This window comes from Planococcus citri, chromosome 3 (genome assembly GCF_950023065.1).
Source record: "Planococcus citri chromosome 3, ihPlaCitr1.1, whole genome shotgun sequence".
Classification (NCBI taxonomy): domain Eukaryota; kingdom Metazoa; phylum Arthropoda; class Insecta; order Hemiptera; family Pseudococcidae; genus Planococcus; species Planococcus citri.
In genome coordinates, this window is record NC_088679.1 from 52,301,551 (window position 1) to 52,325,863 (window position 24,313).

The 24,313-nt window shown below is 31.1% G+C and overlaps 2 protein-coding genes across 5 annotated transcripts in view; one reads left to right on the forward strand and one right to left on the reverse strand.

Moving 5' to 3' along the window:
• The window catches only part of LOC135840225 (FMRFamide receptor-like), a 59,869-nt gene that overhangs the window by 19,026 nt on the left and 16,530 nt on the right, over positions 1–24,313 (forward strand). The window contains exon 1 of one of the 2 annotated variants that reach the window (XM_065356650.1): positions 11,737–11,979. The exons of the other annotated variant lie outside the window; for it this stretch is intronic. Within the exon in view, the coding sequence (XP_065212722.1) occupies positions 11,967–11,979 (13 nt within the window). The 5' untranslated portion in view covers positions 11,737–11,966. Of the gene's footprint in view, positions 1–11,736; positions 11,980–24,313 lie in introns of those variants that run through there. 2 annotated transcript variants of the gene reach the window in all.
• Positions 1–24,313, reverse strand: part of Npc1a (Niemann-Pick type C-1a) — a 47,461-nt gene that overhangs the window by 7,056 nt on the left and 16,092 nt on the right. The window contains exons 1-6 of one of the 3 annotated variants that reach the window (XM_065356643.1): positions 11,264–11,657; positions 5,757–5,913; positions 2,799–2,990; positions 1,476–1,635; positions 315–450; positions 13–238 (exon numbers count right to left, since the gene is read on the reverse strand). In XM_065356643.1, the coding sequence (XP_065212715.1) occupies positions 13–238; positions 315–450; positions 1,476–1,635; positions 2,799–2,990; positions 5,757–5,766 (724 nt within the window). In that variant the 5' untranslated portion in view covers positions 5,767–5,913; positions 11,264–11,657. Of the gene's footprint in view, positions 1–12; positions 239–314; positions 451–1,475; positions 1,636–2,798; positions 2,991–5,756; positions 5,914–5,998; positions 6,285–11,263; positions 11,658–24,313 lie in introns of those variants that run through there. The other 2 variants (XM_065356641.1, XM_065356642.1) reach the window with 2 other exon arrangements.

The following is a 24,313-nucleotide window of genomic DNA, read 5'->3' on the forward strand; positions in this document are numbered from 1 at the left end:
AACCATATCTACCTATTTTCTTTTTACCATTCACAAAACATTGCACTTGAAGATATTCTCGTTTTGAGAACGTTTTCACGCAAAATGAAGCGATAAAAATTACTCCACATAGAAAGACAATCGCATGATATTCATAAACTAGTGTTCTACTAGTTGAGCCATCTAAAGAAGGGTTATAATTGAAAAACACCGGACAACTTTGCTCGCAATCGATACAACTACACGGTGATGTTGAAGCCTACAAAACAAAGATAATTTTCCAGTTCTTATGCAAACACAAACAAACATAAATTACCATTTCGAACTCAACTCACATCAACTGATTCGTTACATCTGAATGTCGATGGTTTCAAAACTTCAAGCGTAGAATTTTCAGGAAGCTGGGTCAAAAAATCTATTTGAAACGGTACATAAGGATTCTTCGCCGGTGATCCCATAAATTCGTACCATCTGCAAATAAAAACATTTTTAAAAAACAGTTATTATCTATCGTTTTAAAATTGCAGCACAGATCGTGGAATTTATCGCATAGTCTTAAAACTATTGTTCACTCGTTTCAATAAAGATAAAGAAGTTCTTCAAATGCTAGTCAACCTTCGAGAACGTATTCATAAATTATTATCATTAATTACAAGAAGATACCATTACGTACAAAAAAACTCATCAGGTGGTACGTTGCATTCTTTTAACTGTAACAATTACAAATTAAAAAGGAAAAAAAAAATAAAAAAGACCACAAGTGACCCTATATAACGGGTTATACGTGTCTGCTCGCAATTTGGATAAATTTATCGAGAAAGTACGTTTAAGGAATTATACCTCACTTTATCTTAATTAATTACAACTTCGTTAGCCCAAAAATCTACCCTAAAGTAATATTTTTTATCGCGAAATTAGCACAGAAAATAACTCAAAGTGGAATAATTTTTTAACAAGATGGAACTGTGCGTTCATTTTGAACAGTTTCTTTAAAGTACAAATAAAAAAATAACAAGCAACATCTTCGCTATATTGCGAATATGGCCTTTTCTACTTAATATTTTATGTAACTGATTCCGTAACATTTTTCAAAAAACAAGCGTATAAAATTACTTGTTTTTTTCAAATAGTCTTATTTTAAAGATAGGTACCTACTTACCAATGGTTATAAAAAAAACCTATTTATACCATTTCCATCATACGACGTAAGTCTAAGTAAGTACCTATATTCATCTCGTTATTCAAAAAAAAAAAAAAAAAAAAAACTCCCCCTAAAACGTAGCGAACATCTTGATACATATATTTTTTATTTCAAATCAAGTATGAATAATGCATTTAAAAAAGACTGATAGTTGTTTTCAATGTCAAAGAATATTGTTTGTTCAGTTCTCGATCAACTAGATCATTTGAATATAAACTGATCCTAATTTCACACATTAACTCGTCGTAACATCGATATAGGTAATTAAATAAAACTATCTATCGATATTAAATACCTTTTAGGAGTACATTTATTGGCTCCCCAACTTCCACACATCATATCCATTGCCAATAATCCAGATGATGCTGGAAAGGAAACTTGACGACAGGCTTCGTAAGTAGAATTAATGTATGTTTCGGAGATAAAAACTTCTGCTCCGGCTATGTATTCGGTTCCTTGAGAAACGAAAGACGTAGAAATTGAAGTAGGTACCATTAAATTAAACATTTTAGTTTACCTATAATTTTCTTTTAATGTAAATTTAATTTCCGATCAAAAATCCATTTAATCCATTTCAAAAATATAATCATTGATTTCGCATTTTAAAAACTTTTATAGCTTTGTCAAGGTGATTTTAAAATTCGCCATCAAAAAAATGTATGTACTTATTCAATAAGAATATTAAATTCACTTAAAGTCTAAAGAAATACGTAACCGACCAGAATTTGCCTAATATACCTACTTAAACATATTTGCCGAAAATACATCGATAAGCGATGGGAAAAACCAGAAATGTCACTTGAGAAAAGAAAAGCTAATATTTTTGTAGGCCTCTAGATATTTGAAATTATCTAATGAATGAAAATTGACGAAACAAGAATTCTCATTATTTTTACTATAGGGGCACTTACCGGATGAGCTTGTGAATCTCAACTATGAATAAAATATATCCATAGGTACCTACCTACTTTAGATACATTTGAGATAAAAGTGTATGTTTATAAGTGACTTTTAAAACGGATATAGCTACCTGAATACCTAGTACGGCAATCAACAATATTAATAACGTAAAAACTTGATTCTTCGGAGATAATTAAATAAAAGAAACAGACTCGAGTTAATTAAAAGTAGTGCAACTAAAACGCTGTTCTTATTATTTACTTTCAAAATAAGATTTCGAATATTCAACCGACCATCTTGGCGGAAAAATTGTCTTATATTTAGATTATTTGAAAAGGATTTTCCCCTCAAAGTACATTTTTCCTTACTTATAGCTTTTTTAATATTGAAATCATTGTAAGCAAGATGAATATACAAGTAGGTAGGTTTTTTCCGGGGTTTATACTTACGTCAGCAAAAACAAAAAATAAAACACGACTTTCTTATTTTAGTCATATTTTGAAAATATAAACATGATGAAATCCAAATTTCAAAGATTGGTATTTTCTTCAAAAATTTTTAAATTGGAGTTACTATTTTTACTCATATTTTGAATGAAATCGCAGCTTTAAATCAAGCATTTAAAAGGTACCTGCCTACCGAATAGAATTTTCCAGAGGAAAATATAATCGTTTAATTTATCAATATCTACATTTTTTATACGTTTTATAAAACTCACCGTTTAAATTCTTCTGTGTTGAAGTAATATTAATGAAATCTGACTGCTTTTCACTACACACCATTTCACAGAACAGCCTCAGAAAACTTTGAAAGCACGAAGGACAGCGACCTAAAAATGCTTTCGCTTGTAATATTTGTTCGTCAAATATTTTCATCTGCTCGGCATCACAACACGTAGACGTTTCAGTTCCTAAGGAAAAAAACAACAAAAAACAAATAAAATTAGACGAATTAATATTTTCTTAAGTTAAAAACGAAAATTGAGTACTTCAGTGCAGTAATTCTCCGTGTTGCAAAAAAAGTTTTTGTTGGTTTAAAACTTATTAGTTTTAAACCTGTCAATTTTCGAGGAGTTTCAAACATTGAAAATGAAAAGAAAATCACAAAAATTTTATATTTTATAGCGATTTTTTTTGCATTGAATTTTGATTTGAAATTATGAGGTCATATCGAAAGTTTGAAATGGAATTTCGGAATTTCATTGCATTTTTTTTTCAACCTCACAATGAATAATGAATTAATAAATTTTATTCCTCGTTCAATCTTTTCAAAATTTATTTTTAAAAAAAAAAAAACAAAAACAAAAAAACCGAAAAATAAATTTATTCAATTTTGAGGAAATACGTAATTGTGTTCCTTTTTTCGAAAGAAAGCTAAAAAACGACAAGTTTTTTAAAATAAAAGATCATTCTTGAAAAAAAAAACAGGTATTAAACGTTTTTTGTTTGTTTTTTTTTGTTTCAAACATTTTTTTCAGGGGTTTCTGTTTTAAACAGTTCAAAACAAAATGATTTCAACATCGTAATACCGGAAATCTAGATCAAAAATGTCAAATAACGAGAAAAATTAGCCCTCTGAAAACCGAACTGGAAGATTCAAAGTTGAACTTTTTTTTTTCATCGACAACCGAAAAGAGTAGCAAGTTTCTGAAGCGTGGATAGTTTGAAAAAGTATATGTTGGAGGGTTTTGACCAAATTCAGTGCAGACCTTCATTTTGAGTTGAAAATCCCTACGAAAAAATGTGGCCTTCGAAGGTATCCGCGGAGGAGATATGGGTCCTCAAAGAGAGCACATTTTCGAAGAAAATGTTGTTTTTGCTCTATGCCCTGCCCAATCTGTTTGGAAAAAATGGTCCAGTTCCAATAGATAGTTCATAAAAATTCAGTTGACTCTTGGACTGTTTTAAAATCTTGGTCAGATTCCGCAACAGAAAGAATATTAAATTTCTTATGCAATGTGACATGCACTAATTAACGATAAACACACACTATAACATGGTTGTAATTTATCCACATAAGTAGGTACGTATATGTACACTTCTTCGTTCGTTTTCTTTTTCACCCAAACACAATACAAGGTTTTAGATGATAATCTCAGATCAAAATTCACATAAAATAATTTCTATATCTACCTCACTTTACCTACGTATACCTATTCCATTTCGCAATCTAGCAAGGTGAATCTGCCAAAATTAACTTAAGAATACCTACACATTAAATAACTCGATTGAATTTTTGTTTTCAAAGCTAGTAGGTATTAGAGTTCATCTATTTTTTTCGAGTTTGTTTTCACTTACATAATATTATTAACCTTGCGGGAAAATATGATAACAGTACACCAAAGCGAAAAAATAAACGCAGCTTTTTTCATCACAATATCAACTTAACTACCCCTTGCCATAATTTCATCACGAACCCAAATTTTTTTTCTTTGGAAAATAATATCAATTTCAATTTATTCCGAATAAAAATAAAAATATTCCAAAACGTAACAATTCCTCGCAAAAAGTGAACAAAAAAAAATGTATACCTAATCAGTTATTAATGCGAAAACGTCTTCTTTTTTGAGATAAAACAAAGTCGATTTACATTCACCCTTGTGTACCGAATAAACTGACGAGAAAAAACTTTGAAAAACGCTTAAAGGTGAAAATGTAAATTCAGCTATTTTTCTATAAAATAAAAAAATACGGTAAGTTCTTGATTTTAAATTGGGCGCCTGTATTCAAGCCATAGGTATCAGCTAGGTACAAAGAACTGCAAAAATATTTCCATTCGAAAAGAGAACTAAACTCAGTAACTTACAGAAACAGATGTTTCCACGTGTTGAATATTATTAAATAATACATAATATTTGAGCTCTCGTTTTATTCAGCAGAGTACCTATTAAATAATCTAACGAACTGGTTAAAGGTGAAATGAAATTTTTGGGGTAGGTCGTTACACCAAATAGTAACAACTTCATTCATACGGAATAGTAATATTGATGAAAAAAAAAACACACACACACACATGTCGAGGTATTTTTTTAAAACCTCAAGATATTCGCAGTGAAAACCGGTTTGAGAGAAATTACATTTTCAATAATATGTAATAACGTTCGTGAGTACTGATTAATTACGAAGGTATCGTGTTTTATCGCGTACGAGTATGAGGGCCAGTCACGTGGAACTTCTATAAGCCTACCTTGAATTTTGGGCATTCTGATTTTTTAATAAATAATAATAAAAAAAAAAAAAGTAGATAGTAAATTAATACGATGAAGCCTGTAAATTATATGAAATAATTGATACAATATTCAAAATTTGACCCATTTCCGGCGACTTTTTATCTACCTTGAAATTTGGATAGATTTTTTTTTTCTAATCACATCGGTCAAATAGGAAGGTTTACAATATTCCTATTTTTACTATTTTTCGGTGATTTTCACTGATTATTTGAACATTTCATTCGTTCATTTAGGATCTTTCACGAAATTTTGCTTTCATGAAGCACTATGTTTTTGAATTTCAAAAAAATTATACTACACATTAATACTTAGAGCTATTAGTAGGTAAGTACTTGAAAGCAAATAGGTATTTTGAACTTGAAAATACAGTATTGAATTTAAATACCCAGGCAACTAGCAGAAAATATTTTAAAGTAAAAATGCACCCAACTGTGAGAAAAGTATCACCTGTTAACATGTATGGACACCATTTCTCCAGTACTGTTCTTGTCTGAAGATCGACCGGCTTCGCTGTTCCATTATATGGACAATTTTGTACACGGTTTCTATCATCTTTATTACAGCATCCGTACCAAACACAATCACACGAAACTGAACTAAAAGTCTGCAAATAAAACAAACAGCAAAAATCACATAATCGCAACATAATTTCAAGATTGATGGAGAGTTTTAAAAAAATCATTAAATACCTGAAGCAATAAACAAAATGTAAAAGCTTTGTAAATCATTTCGCAACTCTCGTAAAATTAATCGTAAAGTACAAAATAAAACGGATACATTCGCGACCGCATCGAACGAGGAATTAAATTGAACTAAATCATGCCTCAAGTTATGAGAAAAGTCTGCACCGGCACAGATCTCTGTTTCTCGGGTTATTTCCAAAATACCAATACCGAGTAATACGGATAAACGCTTTTTGGCGGCTTCAGCGAGGGAACTAGTTTGGTTTGGATGATGCGCAGTCACCGTTCAAACAGTTTACCTGCAGCATTAATCTACAATAGCTATGTACGAGTATTTGATGAGGTAACTCTTTGAATTGGTCGAACGTGTGACGAGACCGGTCCGATGCCTATTACAGAGGCATACCCACCGCTACCCAGTAGTACCCATACCCACCAGCGCCAGACCACCACTTAAATAGCGAATCGTCGAATCAGCTGAAGTAAAATTACTCGTGTTATGATTTTTATAGAGAATTATTAATTTTTTTCTTTCAAATGTAACACGATATTCAATATCCTGTTAGATTTAGGCGCCGAAATATACTCGTAGGTACCGTACGAGACCGGAGCTTATTCATCTAGATACACAACACTCTTGTCCATTAGTGAGGTTAGTAACTAGCAGTAATAGCACGTGATAGTGAATTAAATATCGGTGTTTTTCTTATCGCGACTTTGGACGTCCGTCAACTAATGAGAAAAGAATTTGATCTGAAAAGAGAAGTCGTTTTTTCACTTACTGGACTAACATGGGCAGTTTTTAATTAAAAAGAGAACATTTGACGAGGGAGATGAGATAAATCATAAGAGTAAGTATTTTTAGAAACACATCACTATGCAAAATTTCAGCGCTGAATTTCATTTTTTTGATTAGGTACCTATATAGGCGAATTTTCAACAGAAAAAAATTGAAGTAGACTTATTTTGCACGAAAACATTTAAATTGGATCACCACATTGAGATAGGAAGCTAAATGAAAAGTAAGCAGATATTAATTTAGGTAATTAAGTATCTCTTTTTTGGTAAACTTCAAAATTTCAAAAAATTGTCTATATTCACTTCACTAAAGCTGTACTTAATCTTCCTTCAGAAAACTTTTTGGTTTAAATAGGCTAGAAGTGAACTGAATCATACAGTTTTCATTTTCTTCCGAGTGCTTCTGTGGTTATTTTTTTTGAAAATTTGCAAGGTTTTTCAGTGAAAACAATAATCAAAAGCCAATCACGCAATTTTCATTTTTCATCCTAAAAAGTAACAATTATATTTGCAGGAGAATGTGCGTACATTCAAACGTATTCGCAATACACAGAGAGTTGAAAGAAGTTGAAAACATGGTACGCTAAATGATGCATCATAATTTCCCCTTGAATTACTGCGGTAGGCAAACCTATTTACTTTTACAAGGAAGATCCGAAAATACGGCCATCAAGCAAAAACAAAAGCTGAATTTTTGTTTCAGTAGTTTTTAAAATTCAAAATTGATCCATTTTTCACCAAAAAATTTAAATTTTATTCGTGCCCTTTAAAATTGACTGGTGACGAAATCCGAGCGTTTTGAAGCTTCTATACTGGATTTGTGGATTTTCCTAATCTGGAAAAAGGAAAAATTGAAAAATTGTCACCAAAAAAAAAATGAAATTCAACCCTTATTAATTTATTTTGGCATAAATTTTCAAAATTCGTGTCTGTGATTTAAATAAAAAATTTTCTCTGGCAATTTTTTGAAAAAAAAAAATGAACAATTCATCATTAATGGACTCGTCAACATAAAAAACTGAAAGGCTATTCCTTTGAACTGATCTGGGGCTTCCAGCGACCTTCCAAGTTTTAAAGTTCTTGGCCTCAAAAAACAAAAAATTAAAATAAAGATCTGAACAGGCAGAAACGATTTTTGAAAATTTGTACTAAAACCGTTCGTAAATGAAATTTTATTCATCTCTCCCCCTCCCCCAAAAAAGCTTACCTACCTAATCATTGTAGAAAGTTTTGAATTGAAACTCACAGAAACAGATTTTGAACATATAAGCCTAGATACATCAAATGGATCACAAAGACGGTATATCTGAGTTTATACAAGCTAAATTTCATTTTGGCCCCGTTTATGGCAATTTTTTCCCAACTGGAATATCCAAAAATGGGCCCGAAATCACTACCCAGTGGTTCCCGGATATTCTCTAAATAGAAAACCCCCAATTTTCATTTTTTTTTTTTTTTTTTTTGAATAACCATCGACTATTTTGAATTTACTTCCCACGAACCTACTATCCCGAAATAAAAGTGGACCAAAGTGATAAAGTGATGTTTTTTGCCAAAGTAGCAGAAAAAAAAACTATTTTCGGTCAAAATTTTCAGGAAGTTTTGTTTTTTTTTGTTACAAAATAATCTGATTTTTTTGTCATAATTTGCAAAGGAAAAAAACAGTAAGTATCTATGCACTTCATAAAATTACCAAGAAAAACTCAATTACTGAAATTGTGAAAAATCCTACTTTTTTGTAAAACCCGTAAAACAGACCTATTTTTTGCCAAAATTGCCAAAAAAAAAACTGGTTTTAAAAATAAAAATTGCCAAAAGTCTCGTTTTTTGCCAAACGCGAAAAATCTTTTTATTGGTCAAAATTTTCAGAATGTGTGCCTTTTCTGTCACAAAAAATCTGCTTTTTGTGAAAATTGCAAAAAAATCTTCCTGTTTTGTCAGGAGGGCGAGTGTGCACTGTGCACCTTGTCATCGATTTCAAAACGTTTTAGAAAAGTACTATGCAAGGATCAAAATTCTGTACAAGGTACGAAGTACGAATTCAACAACTACGAGTATGTTCCTTTTCAACACTTTTACGTACCATACTTAAGTCGAAATTTTCTTTTGTATGAAAATTTACAGGCTACACCCAACATAAGTATCAAAAGAACAAGTTGAAAAATGCATGTTTCAGTCTTTATGGACGTCGTCACTCAAAAGTCTATTCAAACCATATTTTGCTGGAGAATTTTCAAACATTGAAAAATTCGCAAACACATATTTAAAAAGATGAGAATAAGATGTTCTTATACTTTTTTTTCCAACGAACGAAGAAATCAAATTTCGCCATCTGCAATATTTTTTCTTTTTTGATGCGAAGTTATTTTATTACAAGATGTAGCAGTAGCTGCAAACAAGGTCGTTTTTTTTTTCAAAAATAATCCTACTTGGAAACTCATTAGCTTCATTCCGCCTTCTTAGAAACAAGAGGCTAAAACCTTGTAAAAAATTTTCAACTCGAAATAAACTTTCCTCAAATAAACGGTCAAAATTCAAGATTTTTCCGCGGTAACCTCGACTTATATTTAATTAAACGTTCAAAATGAACGGAAATTCTTTGTCGTACGAGTGTATCATCTTTTTTCAAACATTATTAAAATTTTTGAATATCAAGTGTTTAGTGGGAATTTTACTTAGAAAAATGTATCAATAGGGACAAATTCACTTTTTAATAATATTACCTATACGTAGAGGAAAAAATTTAAAACTAAAAACGTAGACCAGAGATTTTAATTTCTGAAGCGATATTCGCTTTGAAGTAATAAAATTCTTCAAAAAAATAAAAAAAACGAAAAGTAGGAAGTAGGTCACTTGTTTGATTCAGGATTCATCGTGTTATTTTTTAAAAAAATATTTAATATGTATTTGCGAATACATTAATTTAATTAAGTATCCTTGAAAAATGATTGATTGTATAAAACTTGGTACGCAATATTTTTGAATAATTTTTCAATTTTAAAGCAAAGTAAGGTGTCTGTTGCTTTTTTTTCAGTATCGTCAACAATTCTCTGCTCTAGTCCAGCCTTCAACCACAAGCTTCAAAAATCTGCTAGACTTACAAATGAACCTTACTGAGAATATAAAACTATCCAAGTAATTGATAGAGACTCGAATTTCCTCTTCGCGAATATTTTCCAAAAAAATAATTTACTTTTTCTCCTTTTTATGATTTTCTCCACAATTTCAAGGGAATTTTATAACGCGACAGATAATTAAAAGCAACTATCGACAATATTATCCTAATTACCAAATGTTCCAAGATAAAAAAAAATGATTCTACTTGTTGAAAATTTTCCACCAAGTTTCAAACCCAACTAACTATTTATTTTTATAACGACGCACTTAATTAAATTATTTAATAAATTATGGTTCGTTATTCCAATCGGATTACACCCCAATATGAAAATTTCGCGGTTCAAAAATTTCGAACAAGTTTCAATAATTACAGCGAATTTCAAAGAAGCCAAGTATATTGCTCAGTGGGTAAAACAGAAATGTTTTGTTTGATGTACTCGGCATTTTCGAAGAAAGTGAATTTTTTCATTAAAAAAAAAGACTCCCTGCAAAAAAGTCATCCTTAATACGCTTCGTCGGTCACTATAGAAAGGTAAGAATATACTTTAGTTAAATAAATACACGATGGGTTGAATTTCAGGATTTTTCAATGTTGTTTTATTCGGCGGTGAAGATGATAATTGAGAGCAAAAAAAAAGGATTGAAACGGCTGCTAACTGGTACCATACTCTTGATACATTCGCCATATTTTTGTTACGTGTTTTATTTACATTTCTTATGTTTCCCTAGAAAAAAATCTTCGTATTTTTTCTTCTAGTTTTTCGTCGTGAAAATAATACAAAAAAAAAAAAAACATACGTCAAAAAAGGAAATACGATGTTGACAGAGAGTTGATGCTGCGAACGAATATTTCATACTTATATGAATTTCTTTGAAGGCGTCGAAGCGTTTTATTTTTCAAATTGATCTCAACTCCGGAGTCGACTCAATACCACATCTCAATAAATTACTTACATGTGGGCGAAGGGGGTAAAAATAGGCATACTAAAATGTAAACATGTAGCAACGATTACCAGATAAGTAAAAAATTCCATTTACAACAAAAATGAAATTTCGCAACACCAAAGAAGTCGTAAATTTACTGGTAATTTCATTTTTATCGCGAAATTACACGTCATTGGGCCCTTTCAGTTTTTTACTCATGTATTTTTTTTCTCATCAAAAAAGTATAAAAAATGAAATACAACAAATCAATGGGGTTAGATAAGCCAACTTCCAGGTACATTTGCATTAATTATGTCACACACACGATACCTATACATTTTGTAACCAACGATAGAAAAAATTATACGCCAATATCGCGCGATCATGTACACACACTACCTAATACACATATTCAATAATTTTTCAACTTACTTAATTTATTTTCGAAGCAAAAAAACCGCCAATTTTCGACGCCATGGGAGAATTTTTTTAATCGCTTAATAGCTTTTAGTCTACGCATATTTCATAAAGTATAGCAATAAAATCCAATATTATTAAGCTCGGTTAACAATATAAACTTTACACGTGTTATCACATGTTAACTCGTGCATCGATATTGAAACAAGAAAATTTATAACAAACGCAGGTAAAAGTTTCATCTTCACATATCACTCAACTGTCATCAAGTTCATACTTTCTCAACATCATTAAGGAAAATGTCGTTCATTTAACGAAAAAACTTACAACCCAATTCTCCGGTGGGTCTGAAAATATGCGCTTAAAACGTGTACAGATGTATTTTAAGAAAACTACAGACAAGTTCGCTCGGGTCGGCGGAGGGTATTTTCAAACAACGCGAAACATAGTCAAAGGGGATAGAGAGTAGAGACTGATATTCGTGTTTCAGTACAGTGATATCTTTGGCGTCGTTGATCATTAAATTTACAGCCGAAAACCGTTAGCTGGTGAATATGAAAAGTGTTACCGGAATTTTTTTCCTATTCTTTTCCGAGTTGACTTTTTATTCGTAATTTTTTTTACCATAATTTTAGGGATATTTTTTTTTTCTTTTTTTCTTCACTGTTTTCGAAATTTCAATTTTTATACTCGACAGATTTCATCGCTGTAGCCAAACATGGGAGATATTGGTAAAGTAAATTTTGTAATTGTTTTCCTTTTTGAATTTTTTGCAGCTTTGTTTTGTTTTTTATTTTTTAAAATTATTTTACGTTATTTTAAACGTAATCGTGCGAAATTTTAAAATAATTTTTTCGCGCTCGAATTCGACGAATGGATGAAAATAATTTTGAAATTTAAACTTAAGCTGATGATAACAGAATTTCGTTATTTTTAGCGCCAAAAATCTTTCAATTAAAAATGTAAGTAAGTAGGTACGTGTTATAAAAGTAATAAAGTATTCGACGATGTCTACGAAATTAAATATTTCGACGTTTAAAATCAATTTTACAGCTATAATTTGAATTTTACAATTGATTCCGAAAAGGTTATACACTCGTGTTGGGTATTATAGCTATTTCATTGTTATAAGACGATCATTCATCAAGGCATTTATCTGAAGTAGTTATAGTCGTCATTACTATAGAATTGCTCCTTTCAACAAAATGCCTTTAAATATATCAATTCAGCTTATGCTAGTTTATTGGAGCGTAATACCTATTCGTATATACGAATAGTTGGGTACAATAAGATGCTTTTAGAGAGAAAAAAAGATGTTCAAAGAGTCACAACTCTGCTTTACACGTTTTTTTTTTTATGGCAGAACATTCTTTGAGAGTATTCCAAAACACTATTATGATTTTTCTGCCTTCGTAAATTAACATACCTAATAAATAATATTTGAAAAAATGGACGTATGAAAGTAGGTACTTTCTGATACCTCGACGACTGATTCCTCTGTAAGTTTCTCATTTCATTAATTAGAAATACGGTGCACGAAATTGCAAGGTAAAATTTTCATCGCTTTAGCAATTTATGAAACCTCCTGTGGGCGTAAATAATTCAACGGAAAATCAAGCGACATCAGGTATTTGCCTTAATCGCAAAATTAATTCATATTGGCCAGACTTCTTTTTCTAATTTAAGACAGGAGGAGGAGGGAGGGGGCTTTTAAAAATCATTATCTTATAATCATATGCCTACTATTTTCCAATGTAATCGAAGTTAATGCACTAATTTTCTTTTGTAAATGAGAATTAAATACATGTAGAATAATAGATACCTATTTAATTTTCACAGGATGACAAAGTTGTCTGCTACAACATCATGTCAGTTGCACTTGCACAAAAATTGTATGTTTCATAATCTGTTGGAGTATAATTCAATTACAAAAATGTGCACCGTACGTCATTTCCTGTTTCACGAGACAGCTACAAAATTCGCTTTGTGAAATAATTACCCACACCAAGTTTCAGAAATTTAGATAAAATAAGACTTTTTTTTAAATGCACTTTCAAAAAAAAAATCTCAAAATTGAAAACAACATCTAAAGATCAAATTTTTTCAATTCCACAAGAAAAAAAACGAAACATTTTTTTTCATTCAACTTGGCAGGCACTCAGGCAGCTAAGAACACAAAGACTGAACAACATTTAGTGTCACGTGGACCAGCGTGACACAAATTTTTTTACAGACCCCCAGCGTAAAAAACATATCCATTATAAAAATGTTTTATACATACGTTTTTTTCACTGTAATTTTTCAAATTTTGGGTAGAATTTTCGCATTGGATACCCCTAAGAGGGATATGACTCAATTTTTGTCAAGTTCTGACAATGGGAATAAAATTGGAACCTCGCAAGATAGGGCTAAGCAAAGAATTTGCAAAAATTGTACGTTAGAGCGGATCGTGAAAAAAAATGGTGTAGGATTTTAACTAAATTCAATGGAGGCGTTTATTTTAGAGTTGAAAGCAACTCAGAAAAAATTTCTAGCTCCGGAGTGCTCCAAGAGGGGAGATATGGGTCCTCAAAGAGGGGGGCATTTTCGAAAAATTCGTGGATTTTTCGATCTAGCCTTTACCCAACTTTTTTGGAGCCAAATGATAGTACATATTTCACATTCTGCGTTGATTTAGGCCATTGCCATCAAAATCCCAGACCACTTTTAGGGTTCTAATGAACAATTGAAATGTGCAAATCGCTCATTTTTGGACAAATTCACATTCGCATTAATTTTAGGCCAAAACATTGAAAGGTATCAACCATTTCTGAAACTGGAGAAGTACTCGTATTTTGGAATGCAAAGGTGCCAATTCTTTGGTCATTAATGCGAATTTCAGAAATTTGAAAGAATAGACAAAAAACTCATCAATTTTTTTCAGTTTTTTTGAAATTGGCAATAGGGATTTGACAAGACAACTGTCGCGCTCTAGGAAATGGTAGTCAAAAACACCGGAACTAACGAAAGGTCCCGTTGTTATCAGCAATTTTCAACAATTTTCCTTCAATTTTCACAACATTACATTCCAATGTTTATACTGGGACCTTTCATCAGCCAATCATAAACAAGGCGACACTAGCGTGGCGCACCTCTGTCAAGTTCCTATAATGACCAGAAAATTGACACCTCTGTTTTCCAAAATATTTTCTCAATTTCAGAAATGGTATCTTTCAATGTTTTTGCTTAATTAATGTGAAATATTTGATAATAAAATTTCAAAACATGATAAAAAAATAAATTTTTTGTCGTCTCCTTGAAAAAATCCAGGATATGCCCCAATTTGGAGATACCATCTGAAGGAATTAAAACTTTAAAAGTCACGTAGAAATACATGGTTGTCAAGCAATGGAAAATTATCATTTAAATACCAAAAAAAAAATCATTTCGATCAAGTAGAATGGGATTAAATTTTGATTTCATACCATAGAAACCCGATAAAAATTATGAAATTTCAACCCAAAGCAAAACTGAAATTAAAACTGAAGACCAAATTTTTGCTTTGAAAACTTCAACTCAAACTTCAACCTTTATGGATTCAATTTAGGTCAAGAATTAAAGATGATCATGAAAATTTAAACAAAAAGCGAATTATTATAAAATTTTTGTGATGAGTAGGTATAAGGTATACCGAAATGATGAATCAAAATTCAAACGAATATTCAATACGAACCTACTTTTCACTTTTACATGCAGACCCTGATTACTTTTTGAAATTTAAATGAGTTCCTACAGCAAACAAAAAAATCTTGTTATCAAATTTTATCAAAAAATTTCTCATTAATACATTATCAAATAAGATTGTGATCTGACGAAATCATACTCGTAGGAGCAGAATGCGATGATTGTTGTACACAACATTATGCATTTTTGAAAAAAAAAAAAAGACTATACATATATTAAAATACATCTGTGAATACCTATATTCAAAATTTTTATCAACACTTTATTGAATATTCTTTAATTAGGTACTTAATCATTCGGGCACAATAAAACTTTCATTTCCCTGATACTTATACATCTACCTATACTACCTATTCTTTGAAAAGATAAAATCAACAATTACTTATAAGTTTGGGTTTGGATATTTCTATCTTTTTTTTCCACAGAATTCTTACACGTTCAAATTATTTTCAAAAACGTAACCATGAGATTTATTTTCCAAAGTACCCACTTGACTCTTTTCAAACGATCCTTTGAAAGGTGTTTCATTCAATAATCAAGTTGTTATATTTTTCTGGTTACTCTCCTTGAGTTGACATTATTTATCAACATTTTCACAAATATCTAGCCAAAACACGAACTTTATTCGAAGGGTATTGCACGTAGGTGTTCCTACCAAATATGCATTATCGGCCGATAATTTAAAAGACATAGAGGTGAATTAGACGAAAAAAATTATCGGACTGGGAAAAAAACAAACCCACTAATATAAATAAAGTTGATTATATTTTGCTATCTACAAATTGAAATGTTTTCAATTTAGGGGTACTAGAAAAAAGAAATAATTACAAAATGTCAACACCTTTCTTTATCCAAAAACTACTCGAAAAATCTGTTTTCTTTTTCTTCATTCTTTTCCGCTTTTCTTTCTCTCTTTTTTTTGACAACGTTTCAACTTTCACACGATTCCATAAAAAGAAAATTCTTTTTTGTTTTCCGGGTCTGATAATAGGAGAGGGATACAAGTTCACTTGTATTATAAGTTTCCAAGTTCCGACGAATTGCAAAACTAACACGATGAAATGTACCTCAGGGATTTTCGTGACATGTTACCCAAAGCTTTAACTCTTTTAAGTGGTACATTAGCGGAAAAATCCTACGTGTTAGTTGACATCATCATTTTCAAGGGATTAATTTTTTGGGCCAAGATATTTCGCCGAACGAACCAACGAACGAACGTACGATTAATTTAGCAATTTACGCCAATTTCACCGAGGAATTAGTAGATAGTATAGATACTAAAATTGCAAATCGTGCCGAGCAAGATTATTCAATTTAGGCTGCGGGAAAAAAATCTAGAGATAAAGGCGCTTATTTACAAGTTTCATTATTAAACGAGTTTTCGCTTTTAATAATTTTTTTCCTACATTTATATATCCGTATAGCGTACGTACGGAAAAATTAATACTGATTTTCGCATTATGTGAATTGCTAACGTTGCGCTGCTGGTTAATTTTGCAACTTTTTCTAACCTTTTCGAGTTTTGATTTGCTCATTGTGAAAGTTTGAGTTCCTATTTCGCGAAATTACTCGTACATTCCTCGAGTAAAAATCACAAGGAGTCCTAGGATACTAATAATAGGGCTAAGTTTAATTACGAAAATTGTCACGAACTTCACCCAAAGTTTTATACAATGGTCTTATAATTCGACTTCATTAACATAAATGAGCATAGATCAGACGATAGGGTACAACGAGTGAGTAATAAAATTAGCAAAAAAGTTGGAAATGCATTAGAAATGAAAAATTTTCAAGTTTGCGTAAACCAGAACATTCTCGCTGAATTTCTTACAAAACGTATTGTGCATAAGAGCCTTTAAAATTTCGAAATTATCAACAGTTGGAAATAAATTCAAACGACGCGACGATTGTCGAAATATTTGTAGCTTCACTGCGTCGGGTTATTTGCAGATTTTCACGTGTTTCTGTAATTTTATAAATTCCAGATTCAATAGGTATTAAATACTTGATTTATCAAAAATGTTTCCTGAAGAAATGAAATAAAAATTTTAATGAAAAAAAATAAATGATGTTTTGAAAATTATCATTACACTCATAGAACTTTAAAATAACACAAAAATGAAATAATTCGTCAAAATATAGGTACCTGGTACATATTTTATTTTAAAATTTCCTGAACTAAAAATCGTTTCGGCGTAATTTATAATTAATTTAAGAATTTTGTTAATATTCGAGTTAGTATCTATGTTATGGGTAGTAATACGCTTTTGCATGCAAATAACTTTTTACGGTCAAACTTATTAAAATGAAAATATTCCATAAAAAACATATTTTTTTAAGGCAACCTTGGATGTTTGAAAAATGCAAAAAATAAAAAACGATAATAATAAATAGGAAAGATACCCTCAATTCGCGATCATTCAATTTTTTTGCTGTCTTTTGAATTTTAAACAGTATTTTCGAAATGAACACGAATGTTTTTACGGCATGAAACTTTGACAGATTTCAAGTAACAATTTTTGCGTTTTTGGAACCCCTTATATTCGTACCTGAGAAAAATATCAATACAAATATCGCGCGTATTTAAAATTGGGATTTGCCGAAAACAAGCAGGCTATCTAAGGAGGTACGTTTGAAATTTTTTAATTTTTTGAATAATAAATTCAAATAAGAAAATCTAGTATACAGGTCCGTCAATTTTTACGTTGGTACAAAATATTTTTCAAAATAAACAACAGACAAACACGATGAAATCGAAGTTCAAATTTTTTTTCAAGAGCTAAAGAGAATCAATTTTTGATTTTTGCATTTTGCAATCAATTATCATGAACATATTGCTGAATTTAAATCCAACGAACATCGAATTTTCGGAATACGTTGATGATTAATTGAGGGAACCAGGAAAGAGGAGGGTCATATTTATCACACTTAAATGCTGCGCAAAATCTAGAAGGAAATTTTCCTCAATATTTATTCACCGATCGACCAGAAAAAGTACAAACGGATCCTACAATTCATATTTTTGTAATTTTTGAATTATAAAACCAGCTTTTCATAGAAATTTTCAGTATGTTGACAACACTACGATAAGAAATGTTGGACAATTTTTTTCCAGAATTTGTCAAAATATGTTTGGGCGGTAGCGCGAGCCTTTTAGTGTTTTCAAGAAATATAAATCTCAAAACTTTCGTTTTTCCAACTTTTGATGCCCCTGTTGGAAGCTAAAGTGGTCTCGAATCGAGTCGAAAATGGTTTGAGCAGATGAGAAAACTCGAACCGCACATTTCTAGGGTCGTTTCTCGTTTCAGAAATTTTCCTCAAGGTTAAGCGGTGTTCGGTGTCCAATTGTTTATGCTAAAAAACACAATTTTTCCGAAAATCACTCAATATTGAGACCCTATAGTTCCTTCTATCTTTGGTCCTGAAGTTCCAAATTTTTTCTGGTGGGTTTTTAACTCAAAAAGTACCACGACTGTGAATTTGGTTGAAATCCGGGAATTTTTTTTCGCAGTTCATTCAGATGAGCATTTTACCTGTAATCTTTGAATTTTTTTTAGAAAAATTACTTTTCTCTGTGGTCCAAATCTTCAATTTTTTGCACATCACATTCGTAAAAATGATGAATAACATTAAAAATTATTTCTTTCGATGACCTGTCTATATTTTCCTTTACCATGGTACCTAACGGATTTTTTTTTGTTGATAAAATCACTTTTTTCACTACCTTTTTTCAACCAAATTTTCAGACTGCTATCAACTCGAACCCTCCCCCTCCCCCACACAACAAAAATTAACAAAATAGAATTTTTAACAGGGAAATTTTGTTTAAAAATTGAAATTGGAAGAAAATTTGTAGACAAAGTATTTTTTAATTTCAATCAAAATTATTATTAAAAAAAAAAAAAAAAAAAAAACAGTACAAATGAGCTCATTGCATAAGTTATAGACAAGGTGTCTAACAAAATTTCAGATTAAAAAATCAGGACTTCAGCAGGACTTTTTTAGACATTAGAGATTTTTATAAGAAAAGGGAGCCGGGAGAGGCAAAATTTTACATTAGAATTTTTCGCTTTTCCAATGTCTTCAAATATCCAAAGATTTTTTTCAAACAAGTGGATGTCAAAAATATACTTACCTTAAAGGTTCTTGCCAATGTAATGAAATTGGGTGAATAAAAAACTTTTTTAACATAACAATTTTTTTCAATTTTTTGAATGAAACGGCGAGTTTTAATGATTTCTCCTTCAAGGGCATTATTTAATTGCGGAAAGGAGAAACAAACGAGCTCTGGCAAAAACTCTCGAAAATCAGTATTTCGCGAGGGCAAAAGCTTTGGAAAATTTGTAACTCGAAAAGTACATAGAACAACATCAATATTAATGAAAGGATTCGACTTTTCTGATCTCCACATTTTTCAAAATTGGTGGGATAACTTAAATTTTTCAGAGATTTTTGGTACGAATTTCTTGGAAATTTCCTGAGTTAGTTAATCATAAAAAGTTTATTATTATTACTTTGCTTCAAAATTTTGAAATTCAAATACCTAACATTTTTAAAAAAATTCAAAATTGAAAAAAATGCAAACGAACCCGGGCGAAGCGACGGCAAGTTTTCAAAAATTCATCTTTCGAGAAGTGAAAAAAAAAATTTCTTGTTTTTCTGATTCAAACTTTGAACATTTTTTGAATTTAAACAATAAGTTTTTCATGAGGAAAAAGAGAAAATAGCCCGAACAAAGCGAGGGCAAAAGCTCTCAAAAATGAGTAATTCAAACTCTAAAAGTCGACAAATGAGATCTTTTCTACGGAATAAAGATCGAGGAAAAAGAACGAATTTGAATTTTTTTCATTTTTTCACTACCTTTTTAACAAAATTTGTTACTTTTTCACAGCTTTCACTACTTGCACTACCTGTTATATACCCTGCATACGGCTTAATGATTAGGCAAACATGTAGACATAGACTCAACGAGTGTAGCATCACTAAGCTAGAAGGCGTTGCTTCTTTTTTGAAACAAATGGTACATATGTATTCTACGAGTAAACACACACAACACAATGCAAGTATGTACCTTAAATTATGCTCCGATTCGTTTCCAAATCGAAGGATATGATGAGAACGGAGCAATTTTTCACAATTGACGAGTAGGTATAGAGATAAAGAGTCGAAACCTCGACACCAAGTTCAGCATTCTTTGTACACGCTCCGTTGAAAATTTATTCGTTGTTTTCCTTCGGTAAGTCTACGTATAAATTTTAATATCATAAAATTTTGTTACCGAACCTTTTCGTTAGGTAGTTTTAAAACGCTACCCCAGCATCTTTGTTCAAACATTAATTTTACCATAACACGAGATCACAAACGCCTTGAAACTTGAAAATTGGCTAAATCAAGAATTTCAAAGAACACTTCATTTCAAACAAATTTCACACGTGTTACTATTTACACAAATGAAACAAATACATAATCGCAAATGCCATCGCTCGCGTTGGAAATCCAGTTCAGCCTATTCTAATACGCGGATAATGGAAAGTTCTGATGATAAACATTTTTGAAAGCTATAATGACTATAAATTCGTACAACGTTCGACTCGATTTTATCTAAACGTTTAAAAAATTTTATAAACCTCTCGAGTGTTTTTCAAAATAAAAAAAAAAATCACTTAAAAAATTGTAAGTGTAATATTATTTGTTGGATGGTGGAAAAAAAAGAAAAACAACAGCATGAAGCGTAACAAAAACACAATGTAAACACGAATTCATTAAGTAAAATAATTTCTTATGGTAAGCTGTTCGAAACATATAATAATTTAAAAAATTGACCTAAGTAGATAATGCTTCTAAGTGGTTTAGAAAATTCATCATTTTCAGCTCACAACTTTTCAACTCGAAAGTCGAAAGCGAGACGAAAAAGTTTTAAAATCAACCGATTCTCGCGCCATTATCATTAAATATACGACACGAAAATATACGTAGATACAAAATCTGCAGGCAAACAATTTCGATAATTCGAGTATATACGAAGTATTTTCAAATAATAGAAGAAGAAAAAAAAGTGGAAGCAGGCAATCGTCACCTTCGTATAGTGGAAATTATTTTAAAACGTTTGTTTATTTGTAATGTAAATTTATAACTAAAATTAATTTAACCGAAGGAAAACTTGAAATGAAATAGTTTAGTTGGGAGAGAATTCGTACCATATTAACGATCTGGCTATAAGTTTTCATCTCCGGAATTCATCTATTATACAGTGAAATGAAACACACTAGCACACAGCCATTGTTTGATTTCTTTATATTAATTAACGCTATTCTAAATATGAATTTATGGTTATTGGGAGAATTATTGTTGAATTTCGTTGAAGAAAATTAACGTCGATTCAGAAAAGGTTTGCGAAAGTGATGTTTATATAAGATTATATTTTCATAGCGATGCACGCGGGCGTTTTTCAAGTCGTATATAAATTTTCTTAGCCCCGAGTGCTTTCGCTAAGTAAGCATAATTACCAGATAAAAACCTATATAAATATAATATAAACACGTAAAATAATTCGTCCGCCATATTGACCAACTAGGTAGGTAAAATAATATTCTGCTTCGGTACGTTTACACAATATAGATGCGTGTTCGTATAATTTGTCAACAAGCATTTAGTGTAAAATATTTTAAACACCAAGCATACGAAAAGCTATACAGCTACAGCTAGGTATACGTTTAATAAAATTACTTTCCCTTAAACTTGCGACTATTAAGCGTAAAAAATTTCAATATAACGGTCTTATATTTTTCAGTTTTTTTTTTTTTTTTCAAATTAATTTAATCTCAGTCATTAATCGCGGCTGGATTTCGAAATATTAATTTTTAATATTCTATAAACAATTTTTTGACATTTTACCATCACGCGAGAACGTGGTGGTAATAATAAGTGGGAGAATGTTTATGAGCTTCTATTAAGCCAAACCAATGACGAGTATAAAAGGCTATAAATCTCGAAATGGAAAATTTTCATACCACCAAACTCGTTGATTACTTTCGATCTTATTTACTTAGTCGATTTATTTTAAACTTTTTGTCACTCTCGGATCATAATCGTAATCGTATTTTATCGAACAGATTCGAAAACTTGGCGCAGACGAATAAGGAGCTCGGTGTATGCGAAACTGAATTACTATCTCATTAGAAATTAAACGCGGATAACACCGAGGATAACTGTAAACATCCGAACCGAATCGTATTGATGACTTTAATCAAAAAATTTGCAACATTTATAGGAATGAAAGAAACTCAATTAAGTCAACGTAGATTCGTAATGAACGAATTATTTTCAATCGACTTAACCCCTCGGTGCCAATCTATAAAGATTAAATACAACGCTACCGTTTTATTCAAAAGCAATTTATCCGTAAGCCTTAACTTTTTTTTTCTTCAAAATTTCAAAAAATTTCTTTTTAAATGTACAAAAAAAGAGTAAATTTAATTATTCAGCAAAGGAAATTAACTTTTTTCCCGATCGGACCATCTTTTTAATTAAAAGATTAAAAAGGCGATGTTAGCTGGCGTAAATAATCTTTCTTAACGAAAATAGTACCAAATTGAAAATATTCAAATAGATGTATTAAAGGATACGGTTACAAGCATAAATTAATCCGTGGTCAACGTAACAAATAAACTACCCTTTTGCCATATATATACACGTATATGTACCTTACAAATAAAGCAATTTAATTGAATTCAGTTCAGGTAAGGGACTGTGCAACACATGACATTTCAAAAACACACGTACAGTAGGTAACAGCAGCAGCCGAGTTCAAAAAATAAAATAAACATTCGGAATCGTTAATTATACCAAGTGCTTTAGCTATGTAGTTATTTATTTATATAAAACGACAAATTTCTGTTGAAAAAAAAACAAGCCTAAAAAAAAGTTACCTACCTAAGTAAAAAGTAGCTGTTTATGTAAGTATTTTTTTTTTCGCTTTCCATTTACATTGAAAAAGTCAATCTGAGCGTTTCTTTTTTATAGGTAGGTACGCATTTTGAATGTAAATATCTAAGCACTCGAAAACGTGTTAATTATTAAATTCTAGGCAAATGACAAGATAGGTACGCTTTTTTATTCCATTGAGAGAAAAAAAATGAAAGAAATCTCAAACGAGATGGAAATAAAAGTTTTTAAACACATCCAAAAAAATAAACGAAAGTAAATAATACACACAAAACATATTTACACAGATCATTCGTCTAAATGGAAAAGCACCTGTTGAAAGAAACGATAGTTGGCCAAATGTTGGATATTTGTTTCGTTTAGTAATACTTCACTGCGTAGAAATTCAAGTGATCGTTTCTTTTGTAAAATTGTCTACTGAAGATTAACATTGAATCTTGGATAGGTATAGTAAACTGTGAGCAGAGTGGAAAAAATTTATGCTCTTCGATTTGGCTCATTTTTTGACACGTTATCTTTTAACTTCGTGTTGGAAATTTCCTACACAAATTTCTATCCTCGTGGTTTTCCTTATATAAGTGAGTGTTATAGCTTCACCAAAATAAAATTATTTACAAAAACCACCGTTTCTCGTGTTTTTGACCGCTCTTTATTCTTCCCATTTTCCCTCCTCTCTACTTATGCTGGTTTTCAACAATTATTCTCTCCCCACATTCACCACCAAATATACTCTTCTCTTCTGTATAACGTAATTGAATTTGAAGCCTTTAGAATTTTATCGCCTCTGCCTTGACCTTTCGACTACATCTGTGATCATATTCTTTCCTATGTACTCCACTCACATAGAACTATGGAATTTTTAATTGTGAAAAAAGCTAGGAATAAAGTTGCTGAAAAATCGTAATTTTCGCGATTCGCCAATCTTCAAGTGCTCGATAGAGGACTGAAAGTGATATCGAATTTTGAATTCAATGGACCGAGGAAATTTAGAAACAAAAATTGCAACTTCTCAGAGGGTAAACGAAGTACTGCACAACACTACCCAAAAGTTGCACTTTTAAAAAAATGAACCCACTTTGAGGACCCCTGGGTTTAGCTCTCTTTTTTCGATGGTTTTATACTCACGGTGAACAACCTAGCTAATTTTCGTTTTTTTTGGGGGGGGGGGGGGTGGGATTACACCCTACGTCAGATTATATTGAATTTGTTAGGTTGTATTTTTTAACAAGAGAATAAATTTTTCTATTTCGGGGGGGGGGGGGGGGGCTGTCAGGAATGGAGAGAGAGTTTTCATCCATTTGAAGATATAATCGATCTTGGTGTAATTAGGGACAATAGAATAGTAGGTGTTGAACAGATATGGGTTCAGATGAGCAAAATTGACATGAGGGCTTAGGA